Raw genomic sequence first — 12,500 nt, forward strand, 5'->3', positions numbered from 1 at the left:
AAATCTTGTTAACACTCCAGAATACAGAATGACTCCAGGGGAGGCTGGTGGAGAGGACAGTCCTCCGATTTCTACCTCCACCAGCCTCCCCTGAATGACACAGGCCGAGCTCTCCTGTTAAAAATGGAACTGCGGAAAAACTCGCAGCCATCACGCTCGCTGTGGAGGGGTTGCTAGGCAACCGGCGGATCACCGGCTCATATTTCAAATACGCAAGAAGATGCGAAATTGCTAAAAGTAGAAACAATGCAGATAAAAACAGAGAGCAAAGTTCATATTTCATAGGACTCGGGGGGGATCATGTGTATTTTTTTGCGTCAAGGAGAGGACGGCCCTTACTGGCCAATCTCTGACAGTCGCAGGGACGATTTCCAAGGTCAAAGTGAAACCGGAGGATTTTGGTGCCTAATCACGTCTCATCACGATCATTGAACAATCAACCGTTGAATGAATGAATGAATCGGTTCATCTGAATCAGTTCAAAAACTGAATCTTTTTTTCTGGACTCTTACAGAGCTCCGCATCCACACTGCAGCGTGAGTTACATAAGAGGTTTCAGAGGACCAGCCACCCAGCGCTATGGGGGAGGGGAGGGGAGGGAGGGAGGGAGGATACCCACTCTTATGACAAATGACATAAGAGACAATTGCATAAGCTGCACACGTAGGTGTGTGGCTCCCACATCCACAGTGACGCAGGACGCTAGGGCAAGGCACTGGAGGTCTCCCAGGGGAGTGGACACACAAGCACACGCACACACGCAGGCACGCAAACGCCTAAACACACATACAAATGTGTACACACACACCCACACTATATATCAGGGTTGCCAACTCTCAAACCCCTGCAAGATCACTCCACTCGTCCACCTCGGCTGCCCGCCTGGCACCGCCGCCTCTACGTGGATGCAGTGGCCGCGCTACTCGGTCATGGCTTTTCACTGTACTAACCCTAACCCCAACCCTAGAGACCTCTTCACCCCCACTACCCCCCCTGTACTAACCCTAACCCCAACCCTAGAGACCTCTTCACCCCCACTACCCCCCCTGTACTAACCCTAACCCCAACCCTAGAGACCTCTTCACCCCCACTACCCCCCCTGTACTAACCCTAACCCCAACCCTAGAGACCTCTTCACCCCCACTACCCCCCCTGTACTAACCCTAACCCCAACCCTAGAGACCTCTTCACCCCCACTACCCCCCCTGTACTAACCCTAACCCCAACCCTAGAGACCTCTTCACCCCCACTACCCCCCCTGTACTAACCCTAACCCCAACCCTAGAGACCTCTTCACCCCCACTACCCCCCCTGTACTAACCCTAACCCCAACCCTAGAGACCTCTTCACCCCCACTACCCCCCCTGTACTAACCCTAACCCCAACCCTAGAGACCTCTTCACCCCCACTATCCCCCTGTACAAGTTCTCTCCTGCTAATAAAAGATAGCCTACTGGCATTACGACTGCCAATGGCCCCTGGTGTGAGTATTGATTACTTTGTCTTATGATGACTGTTGGATAGATGATTCACTTACCTAAACAAATGTATTGTTGTAAGTCGCTTTGAATAAAGGTGTCTGCTAAATGCCATAAATGTAAAAAAAAATGTTAAAAAAAAATGTCACGCTTCTGGTGTGTGACACACTTTCACCTTCAGCCTCACGCCCTCACGCTGCCCTAACAATTCTCATGCCAAAACACTGACAGCAACAGAGATGAACAGGCGAGAGGACGTGTTAATTCTATGTAACTAATTAGCGAGCTACTATGTGTTTTCAAGGAAGACTCATCAACTCTGTTATTCCAGATGAGCTTATTGAGGTATTTTAAGAAGGCGAAAGAGAAAGAAGGAGACGAGAGACCAGCATTAGCAAACAGCGCAGAGGAAGACAGGGACAGAGGCAGCAGGAATGGAACATCGTCAGAGGAGAGAAAGAGATGCGTGGAAGATGGAGATGATGAGACACAAATGCAATCTTCCGAAATGAGACCATCGCAGGGAACTTGGCTTCAGTGTCTAAGCTTTTGTTCAATTACCTAATTAAAAATCTATATCTCTTCCCCATAGGCTGTAGAGAGAGTGTGAGTCACATATTCCATCAAAATAAAAAGGAAGAATGCAGGGGCAGCCTCATATAGCTCCTAATTTAAGTCACAGTGCACCAAGGAATGGCCTTTCATCACGCCTGGGAATACACCTTTTCATTTTTTGGTGTGCAACTTGCCGGCATGAGTTAGAATGCAGACACTGGGGCAGAGCCGATGTGATTCACCACATCAACAGGGAATCACACTTAAAAAAAAAAAAAAAAGGTTGACAGCTCATCTAAAATGGATGACCCATGGGCCAACTGCTAGTGTCCATCTGGGAATCAGGAATGCCATTAAGAGCAGGGTCCTGGACCAAAATCCCTCCACCTCCATTCTTGGCTGTCCCTGACACATTGTGTACAATAATGCACACGCTGGTGACTCGATGTCGTCCGAGGTAATGGCTTGACAGTCACAACTGCGTTGTGCATTTGCAATATTTCACTGAGTTGGCTACATTTTACATGATGTTGTACATTTTACATGTTTTTGCTCACCCTCACACCCATCAGGCTGTGAGGTTGAAGATTTTCTGTATCGATCTTGCCTGCTGGTTTAAATCCAGCACTAAGAGGAAGAACATGCTTGATGGCAAGTTATCCTTACATAACACATTTATTGTATTCAAAAGCAGTGATTCAGAAATTGTTTGAAGGGCCACTCTAAAACACATGTTTTGTTCTACTCCGAATTCTGCATGTTTTGTGACACTAAGTACTGTACATGGAAGGTACTTCAGCATCGGAGTATCAGGTGGCTCAGTTTGGACCTTGCTGTCAACCGCATACTCCGTCTCTACAAGGCCCTGACAAGCTACTTCAGATCCATTAGTTTGTAGTCCTGGTGAGTGTTGGAGAGGAAGACCAATTCCATCGCATGGACATGGTGTGGCACACTTGACTACGCGGAAGAGCTGAATCACCGGTAAAGAACAGTACCTCAGACTTGGGAAGGAAGCACAGCTTGTTCTGTGTCTACCTCACTCTCATGCGGATGCAGAACGAGTCTTCTCGACAACTGGCCTGAACAAAACAGACTGTGGAAACAGACTTGCACTAGATGGGACGCTGTCATCCATTATGCGCTGTCATCCAAAGGTAATCAGATTGAACCATGCTACAAATACGAACCGCCGGTAGAAATGATAATCAAGTCCAAGTCGGCTGCTTATAGTTGTACTAGGTCAAAATAGGCCCCTGTGTTTGTGTGTGTGTGTGTGTGTGTGTGTGTGTGTGTGTGTGTGTGTGTGTGTGTGTGTGTGTGTGTGTGTAGTGTATGTCTAATATTGTGAAATTGTGAGTATTTCCCTGGGTGGAAGTCCCGGGGTGGCGTAGTCAGGCTATATCCTTATAGCCTCATGAGTAAGCTGCATACTTTTTCAAACCCTGATGGTGAATTGAGTCCAAATATGTGCACGTGATTAAGTGCATGTGCGCGTATGAGTGATTAAGCCCATGGCATCAAAATCTCCCTCCAGCCAGGTACCCAAAATTGACAACCCAGTATATATTCCAACAAGATGTCCTGTTCCTGTTTCTGTTTCCTCTCGCCAGGCAACCAGCCAGCGGAGCAGCTGACAGGCGGGGTTCCGTCTCCAAACAGAGTCAACAGTTTCCATTCAGGTGCCCCAGTTAGCATGGGAGAGAGAGAAACTAGCTATTCCCAGATGGAGCGACATCGCCCTGAGCACTCTGATAGAAACACAGTGTGACCCTGTTAGACACAGCTGGGGCAGAGCTGGATTCATTGATACAGGCTCTGCTATCGGGCACAAGGAGTTTTAAGTAGTGACACTAGCAATAGTTAGCTTAACTTGTTAGCATTTTGTATTGTACAAGTGTGTTGGAGGACAGCAATACATAGGACATGATTACCACAGTGTGTGTGTGTGTGTGTGTGTGTGTGTGTGTGTGTGTGTGTGTGAGAGAGAGAGAGAGAGACACGAACACTGTGATATGACCTGGATATTGCTGCCCTGCAGTACGAGAGGAAGAGATAGGGAGGGGGGAGGGGGGAGGAGAGAGAGAGGTAGGTAGTGACAGAGAGAAAGAGATAAGTAAAAACTGAAAAAAAAAAAATGAAAAAAAATAGTGAAGTGGCATGTGAAAATAAGAAGATAAATGTTGCCATGAGGAAGGAAGGAGAGCTGGTTGAAAAAGAGGCTGAAACTCCTCCCTAAATACCACACTGAGAGGTTCACACACTCTTTACTGCTCAGCTATGACTTTTTAATCACACACGGTTTGAAACAATATCTTTGTGCCCTAACTTTAAGGCAGTAGGCCTACTAGCAGGAGTGTCTTATGGTGAACAGCATGGTTGGTGTATGAAATAGGACCCTAGCCCTAACCCTAGAGGAAAAGATGACAACAGTTCATCATTCCCATGCACAATGGCCGACACGTCCCCATTGCAATGTTCCAATCAATACTCCTAAACAAATCTTCTTACAGTTCTCTACAGTCAAGGGTGTTGTTATGTTACTAGTATTGACTGGTGCTGTCTGTGGTTATGTTAGGGCGCTGTTTATCTCTGTCATACTCAAGCCTCGGTCAGATTAGAAGATAAACAATACAGTATATCATCAAGTGAGAGGAGAGGAGAGGAGAGGAGAGGAGAGGAGAGGAGAGGAGAGAGGAGAGAGGATGTAATTACTGCTCTTCTTTCTAAGTGACCATGGTGGACCCGAGGGAATGAAGCCTGCTTATTACTGTCATCACAGGGGCAGAACACACACGCGCACACGCACGCACGCACGCACGCACGCACGCACGCATGCACGCACGCACGCACGCACACACACACACACACACACACACACTTTACACGATGTCAAACCACACACTGGCACTTCTATTGGAATCTTAGAGCCAGACCTGAATCCATTTTCAATGTGCTCCTTACGCCATGGTTTACCGATAGGGGATATTTCATGTACTTTTTCACGCACACACCCAGTTGACGGATCTTGAGCTCAACGTGTTGACAGGCTAATTTTGTCCCGGAATGTCAGTTTCCATATCTTACTTTCACTATCACTCTTACGACAGTTTAAGGCCTTATGCACGGGTACTGGGAGGGTGTAGTGAGGTGAGGTTAGAGTTTGGTGCCGGGAGTTCTCGAAAGCTGTTAACACTGGGTTAGCAGACAGCCAATACAGACACATTATACAACCCCTGTCTAGGTCTCATACGGAGACAGTCGCCCACACAATTGATCCTGCTCTAATACCACGACACACACACACACACACACACACACACACACACACACACACACACACACACACACACAAACACACACAAACACACAAACACACACACACACACACACACACACATACACGGTCTAGGATGGTTTTTCGATCACTGCTCTAATTTCCTCTAATCATGGCTGTAATTCTGAGTGTGTGCGTGCGCATGTGTATGAGTGTGTGTGTTCGCCCCAGAGACTGAGGCTGAGTGCCCCCCCCCCCCCACCCCGCATCACATTAACATTTAAACAGCCCACTAATTACCCTGCAGTGCCAGATACACACTCCATTCATTACAGCCACGCAGCTCAACCACACATACGTCTGATACAGAGAAATAGCTTGAACACAATCATATATACACACACACACGCACACAAATCATAACCACAGTAAAGCTAGAACCACATTCCATACACATTATATTCATTTAACCGACACAACTTGAACCAAATGAACCGTAGGCCTCCGACCAGAGCACCGATAGTATAGGTCTCACTGTGGTCTGCATGGACATCTACCAGGGGAGGCTGGTGGAGGTAGAAACCAGAGGACGGGCTCATTGTAATGCACGGAACGGAATAGGGAAAGGTATCACACCGCGTGTGTGTGTGTGCGATACCATTCCTCACTCCGTTCCATGCATTACAATGAGCCCGTCCTCCGATTTCTACCTCCACCAGCCTCCCCAGAAAATCGACAGCACCACATCACATCAGATCTTGTATTCTACATCTTCATCTATCCACAGAATTTGTGACAATAACGTACATTATCGGTTTGAGGTTTAACTGGAGTACATCGAAAACAATCCACTTCACCGTATCAATAGCGTCATGCTCTGTGCACTCACGGCACTCCACTTCAATGAAGATATCTTAATTTGAAAGGCAAATGTTGCCCCGGGAGGAGAGAGAGGAGGAGAGATACAGGGAGAGGGAGGCAGAAATAGAAATGGAAAGAGAACAGGCATCACATTATGAAGGGATGAAAGAGAAGAGAGAAAGAGGAAAACACGATAAGAGATGGAAAGAGAAATCAATAAAGGGAATGCGTGCGTTCGTGACAAGAAGGCGATGAGAGTGTTGTGGACTCAATCGTGAACTGTGGAGTGGGTTTCATTCCCCTCTCTCACACATACTTAGTCATGACTCATCACCCGTTGGCTATGAAAACACACCGTCGTATAACGCCCCAACACCGGCACGGAAAAAGTGTGCTCACGGATGAAAGATTTCAAAACCAAGCTGGAAAGAAGAGAGCTTTCTCTCAGATGGAACATTTCTACCCCAAAACCAAGCTGGATACAAGAGAGCTTTTTCTCAGATGAAACACTAACAACTATGGATATGGCGTTTAAATAAGTCATTCAATCATTTTAGGCATGACTTTACTTGTTGTGGTTGTTGTTTCTTTTGATAGGTGGCACTTTTTCAGGCCAGTCTCTGATTGTATCCTGATTGTATGGAGGCCCTTTCCTATCATGTCTCTGGACCCTGGAAACACATGGACCAATATAAATTAGCCTATTACCAAACCAAAGGTATTACCAAATACGGCACGTTTGCATCCTCTTTGATATTACATGCTAAAACCAATCTCTCTCCCTTACCACAACATGCAACTCCTCATGAGAGTGCAACAACAGAGAGACAACGCCACCTACTGGATATATCCGACATCATGAGCGGTGATCTCCCATAATAAGACACGAATCTGCAGATGTCAATTATCCAAATGATTGTAATCTTGATACATTTTTGTAATGGCACTTGGCAATAACATAATGGTCATTTCTCAATACAAGACTGTTTGATGACATAGCTGCTCATATTTTTGTGTGAATGTGTCTTGTGCCTCTTCCTTTATTGTCGAAAGACCAGACCTGAAACTGCGCTGGATGTCGTGTGTCGTACAAACCGCAGGAGAGGTTTACGCATGTAAAGGTCGACCCAGACGGCAGGTTTAGGTATGTTTTAATGTTTTCTTAATGACTTCGTTACAAATAAGAGGACCTGAGTGTTGTGTAAAAGCGTAGATTACTTTACTAACAGGTTGTCACTGTTACTTGTATAGACATCAACCAGCTAGATGTCATTGAGTTGGGGCGATATGCTTTCTGATGATGTTCTAGGAGCTATAGAAGTAATGATTCATTCACCCGGAAAACTCGTCTTTCTGCTTATGAAGGGAAACACTCTTTATTTCGGTGTTTGTATTTGAAGTATTAGCCAGCTTGATTTGCCGAGCTTGCTTTATATATATATGCCATTTAGCTGACGCTTTTATCCAAAGCGACTTACATTGCAGCGAGTGCATACATTTGTCAGTATATATGGTCCCAGCGCGAATCAAACCCACAACCTTAGCGTTGTTAACGCCATGCTCTACCAACTGAGCCACAGAGGACTGCTTTATAATATGATGTTGATGATATTTGGAAGGTATAACAACTGTAACTTAGATTCATTAGATTCCAGAGGATATAGAAACGTATCATATTTGCAGCTCGACCTGTAACCCACTGACCTACCTCTCCTGTTCTGTTTTAGGTTTGGTCTCAGAAGGATGCTCTGCCTGGAGAGGATGCTGGGACTTGTAGGCGTTCCAAGGGGAGACCTCCGGAATGGCGGCAGACTCCTGAGGTGTACGTTGAGGTCTTCCATTGTCTGCTCCAACTCCACACACCGCGTCCAAAGAGTGTGGCTCTCATCTCCGTCACTAAACAGTGGACATCATCATCATCAGACCCTCAGACAGAGGACAGGAGGACCGTATGGGTCCTTATTACAACATACACTGGGGAGTCCCCTTTGTCCCCTTACCTTGCCCCTTTTGACCCAGAGGGTCTTCCTCTCCCAGGGCCCCAAACCCTCCTCCTCCTCCACAGCGGGGATCAAGCTGCGGACACGGCTGGTGGTGACCCTGCTGTTCGGCGGGGGCCTCCTGGGTACGTGGTGGTACGTGCGCTCTGAGAAGCAGCAGAAGATGCAGACGCTGCGGATAGAGCAGCTGAAGAAGGTGGCTCTGGGCCAGGGGAGCTTCCACCTCCTGGACCACAGGGGGCAGCGCAGGACCAAGCGGGACTTCCTGGGCAGCTGGGTGCTGCTGTACTTCGGCTTCACCCACTGCCCGGACATCTGCCCCGACGAGCTGGACAAGATGAGCGACGTGGTGGCGGCGTTGGACAAGGACCCCTCCCTCCCGCCCGTCCAGCCGCTCTTCGTCACCGTGGACCCCGAGCGGGACGGCGTGGCGGCCCTGGAGAGGTACGTGAAGGACTTCCACCCTCGCCTGATCGGTCTGACGGGCACGGCGGAGGAGGTGAAGGAGGCGGGGCGGGACTACAGGGTGTACGCCAGCGCGGGGCCTAAGGACGAGGACGGGGACTACATTGTGGACCATACCATCCTCATCTACCTCGTCAACCCAGACGGACTCTTCCTGGACTACTATAATAGGATGAAGAGCGACACGCAGATCGCCGAGAGCATCAGGAACCATATGAAGACCTATGTCAAGTTACTATGAAGGCCTATGTCAAGTTACTATGAAGGCCTAGGTCAAGTTACCACATGACTGAATGACTGGCACCAAGAGCAAGGCGGCTGCGTTTCATTCTAGAAACTTCTTCCCCACCATCCGATCTCATTCACGGATCTGACACGATTGAGCATCTGTCGGCTAGAGCTGTACCTAGCTTACCCTATGTTGCTTACGCCTATCCAGTCCTGTCAGATCTGTGATGGGGAGTGAACAAGGGTCGAAGGGAAGGTAGTACGTTCTGGAATGAAACGCAGCCCAGTACTGCAGCAACACTGACCATGTGTTACACCCAGGCTAAACTGAAGACCTTATGGAGATATTTTCAATGTGAAATGAGGGCCTGTTCAGTTATTCACAGACCAGACTGAACCACAACGGGGATGGACACTTATCTGAGGCAATTGATTCTGTCTTTGTACCATTAGCCTACACTTCACTAAGGCCACTAACTACCGTCATGAATAATGATTGGTTGGTATCATTGCAGTATGTATATACATTTTAATTTTAATTGTATACAGTATTCTGGCCACATTAAAAAAAATAAAAGGTTTAATGTTTTTCTCCTTTACAAAACAATGCAACATAATTTCCTAGAAAGACATACATTATACTGTATATACACACTCACTGAGCACTTTATTAGGAACACTATACAAATACTGGGTAGGGCCTCCCTTTGCTCTCAAAACAGCCTCAATTCTTCGTGGCATCGTGACAAGATGTTGGAAACATTCCTTCTGGTCCATGATTGCATCAAGCAATTCCTGCAGATTTTTCAGGTGCACTTTCAAGCTGTGAATCTCCTGTTCTACCACATCCCAAAGGTGTTCTATTGGATTCAGATCCGGTGACTGGGAAGGCTACTGAAGAACACTGAACTCATTGTCATGTTCATGAAACCAGTTTGAGACGACTTTTGCTTTGTGACATGGTGCATTATCATGCTGGAAGTAGCCATTAGAAGATGGGTAAATTGTGGCCATAAAGGGATGCACATGGTCAGCAACAATACTCAAATAGGCTGTGGCATTCAAGCGATAATTGATATCGGTATTAACGGGCCCAAAGTGTGCCAAGAAAACATTCCCCAAACCATTCCACCACCTCCACCATGAGACGGTGTACAGGTGTTCCTAATAAAGTGCACGGTGTACATTTGTTCATGAGTTTCTTTAAAGCCCATTTATGATACCTGACAGAGAAAATGTTCAAAGAATGAGGTGTTTTCTGCTCTGCAGTCACTCCAGAGCTCATATACCGAAAAACTGTCACTTTGTGATAATAGAAATATGAAAAATATGAGGTCCTTAGGTCTTGACAATAAATTAAACCAAAACATTTGGTGAATTTGTTGAACATCGTGAGCTTCTCTCTTGGGCACCATAGCCCACATGTATCAGTAGGCCAATAAGAGCAGGGCATCTTTCCAATGGCATACAGTCGAGAACAGAGATAGCAACTGGCAGAAGAGGAATTAAAAAAGAGTGTGTGTGTGTGTGTGTGTGTGTGTTTAAAGAGAGAGAGAAGGCGTACTCCTTGCACTAGTGGTATTGTCTCTCACAGACACACAAGCGTTACGTTCCAGATGAGGGTACGGGTGTCCCCTCTGAGTCCTTGTTAGGCAGAACACACACACACACACAGTGAGGAGAAGTCCGTTTGGGTCACATGGAGTCTGTGGTTGCTGCTGTGAGGGCGTGTTTGAAGCGTTGGTTGGCCCTGAGCTTGCTGAGCAGCGTGAGCCCCATGCTGTCGATGGTCTCCTCCAGCCCCTCTCTCCTGTCTACCTCCACCGTGTAGTCATTGGCCTGGGGGAGACGAGGAAGGCAAGGCTTTACACACAACCCTGTTTACACATTCATACCCTCATCCACACACTCCTGAGCTGAGCCAAACTGAGCTGTCCTACGCATCCAGCATAGTTGCTGAAACAGTGCTGGAAAGGATAACGTGAAAGGAAACTATCAGAGTCAGCACAGTATGGTTCAGGTCGGCCTGCTCAGACAGACAGACACACACACACACAGACAAGACAGACAGACACTTACCAGCTGCAGGGAAGCAAGCATGTACTTGCAGGCCTCAAAGTTGTCCAAGCCGTGGACTATGGAAGCGAAAGACCTCCTGTTTCCAATCCCACCCAGGGCTGCTACAACCCTGTCTCCATAGTCATGGATGTCGAAGGTGGGACGCGCCTCCTGGAGGGGGGAAAGTAGAGGTTAGCTAATAGCCAGCAGAGCACACAGGACATTGATCCTATAGACAGTAGTACAGATGAGCACACTATCATTCATAGTGTCATAATAACCCATATATCCACAGCTGCATGTGCGTTCCCTCCCTGTATGCATTGTGTGTCGGTGTGGGGAGGGAGAGGAGGGGAGGGTTGGTTTTGTGACTGTCTCTTTTCTGTGTCGCTGTGTGCTGTTGGAGGAGTCAATGTGAGTCACGCCAAAGGGGGGGCCCCCGGTTACGGTGGCCTGGCGGGGCCATGCCCCCCCTGTTCACAGTGCAGATGAGGAGTCTCACCTGGAGCACCAGCTCCGGCCGCATCAGGTCCTCCCAGATCTTGACCCGCCGTGACAGCTCCGTCTCCTGGGCGTAGCCCTGCGAGTTGATCAGGAACTGCTCCTGAAGGGAGGGAGGGAGAGAGGGAGCAAGAGAGGGAAGATGGGATGGAGGGAGGGAGCAAGGGAGGGAGAGGGGGAGGGAGGGAGGGAGCGAGCAAGTGAGAGAGGGAAGGAGCACGAGAGGGAAGGAGGGAGAGAGGGAGCGAGAGAGGGAAGGAGGACACCAGCACAGTGAGAAGAGGCAACCTTGTACTACCATTCCACATGGGCACTGGGAGATGGAGGAATACAAGGTGATCTGGTCTCTCCAGGTGTGACTTATTGCACGCTGGGACAGGAGTCCAGGGAGCGCTGCATACGGTACGTACCACACTCTTCTTCACCAGGTCCTCATAGCTCATCCCATCGATCTGGGGCTCTGAAAGCAACACACACACACACACACTTGTTTTTCTCCTTGGATTTGGATTTTCTCGTGTGATTTTATGCTGTCACCGAATTTCCCTGGGGGGGCGGGGGGGGTATGACAGGGTGAATACATGGGGACTGAGGGACAGACAGACAGACAGACACAGACAGATAGACAGGCAGAGAGATAGGGGATTGAGGGACAGACAGACAGGCAGGCAGACAGACAGACAGACAGACACAGACAGATAGATAGGCAGGATAGGGGATTGAGGGACAGACAGACAGTCACAGACAGACAGATAACAGGATAAGCAGTAGTACCGTCTGGCATTACCTGGCATGAGTAGTACCGTCTGGCATTACCTGGCAAGTCCTGATCACCTCCAAACTCAGCTGGGATGTCAGCCAAGGGCTCGTGGTCATCGTCAGAATGTTCGTCATCTAGGCCCAAACACACAGGAATGATACCATTAAGATTACTGTCTGGGCCATTTAGGCTACTATTGTACCTAGTATGTACCTTTCACCAAGGCCCAAACACACAGGAATGATACCACTAAGATGACTGGGACTAATGTCATGTAGACTATTATCATACTGTTGTATCATACTGAATGTTCATGT

The 12,500-nt window shown here is 47.9% G+C and overlaps 2 protein-coding genes across 4 annotated transcripts in view; one reads left to right on the forward strand and one right to left on the reverse strand.

The window, feature by feature from the left end:
• The first annotated feature begins 7,271 nt into the window (after nucleotides 1-7,271).
• On the forward strand, nucleotides 7,272-9,452 carry sco2 (synthesis of cytochrome C oxidase 2). The gene is made up of 2 exons (XM_083692310.1): nucleotides 7,272-7,315; nucleotides 7,899-9,452. The coding sequence occupies exon 2, from the start codon at nucleotides 7,915-7,917 to the stop codon at nucleotides 8,875-8,877; it is 963 nt and encodes a 320-aa protein (XP_083548436.1). The 5' UTR covers nucleotides 7,272-7,315; nucleotides 7,899-7,914; the 3' UTR covers nucleotides 8,878-9,452.
• ncaph2 (non-SMC condensin II complex, subunit H2) overlaps nucleotides 9,423-12,500 on the reverse strand; it is an 8,227-nt gene continuing 5,149 nt past the window's right edge. For all 3 annotated transcript variants that reach the window (XM_083692308.1, XM_083692309.1, XM_083692307.1), the window contains 5 exons: nucleotides 12,240-12,317; nucleotides 11,834-11,883; nucleotides 11,425-11,526; nucleotides 10,944-11,093; nucleotides 9,423-10,703 (listed from right to left, as the gene is read on the reverse strand). In XM_083692308.1, coding sequence (XP_083548434.1) covers nucleotides 10,560-10,703; nucleotides 10,944-11,093; nucleotides 11,425-11,526; nucleotides 11,834-11,883; nucleotides 12,240-12,317 — 524 coding nt within the window. In that variant the 3' untranslated portion in view covers nucleotides 9,423-10,559. The remainder of the gene's footprint in view (nucleotides 10,704-10,943; nucleotides 11,094-11,424; nucleotides 11,527-11,833; nucleotides 11,884-12,239; nucleotides 12,318-12,500) is intronic.

Source organism: Argentina silus (genome assembly GCF_951799395.1).
Source record: "Argentina silus genome assembly, chromosome: 20".
NCBI classification, from domain to species: Eukaryota; Metazoa; Chordata; class Actinopteri; order Argentiniformes; family Argentinidae; genus Argentina; species Argentina silus.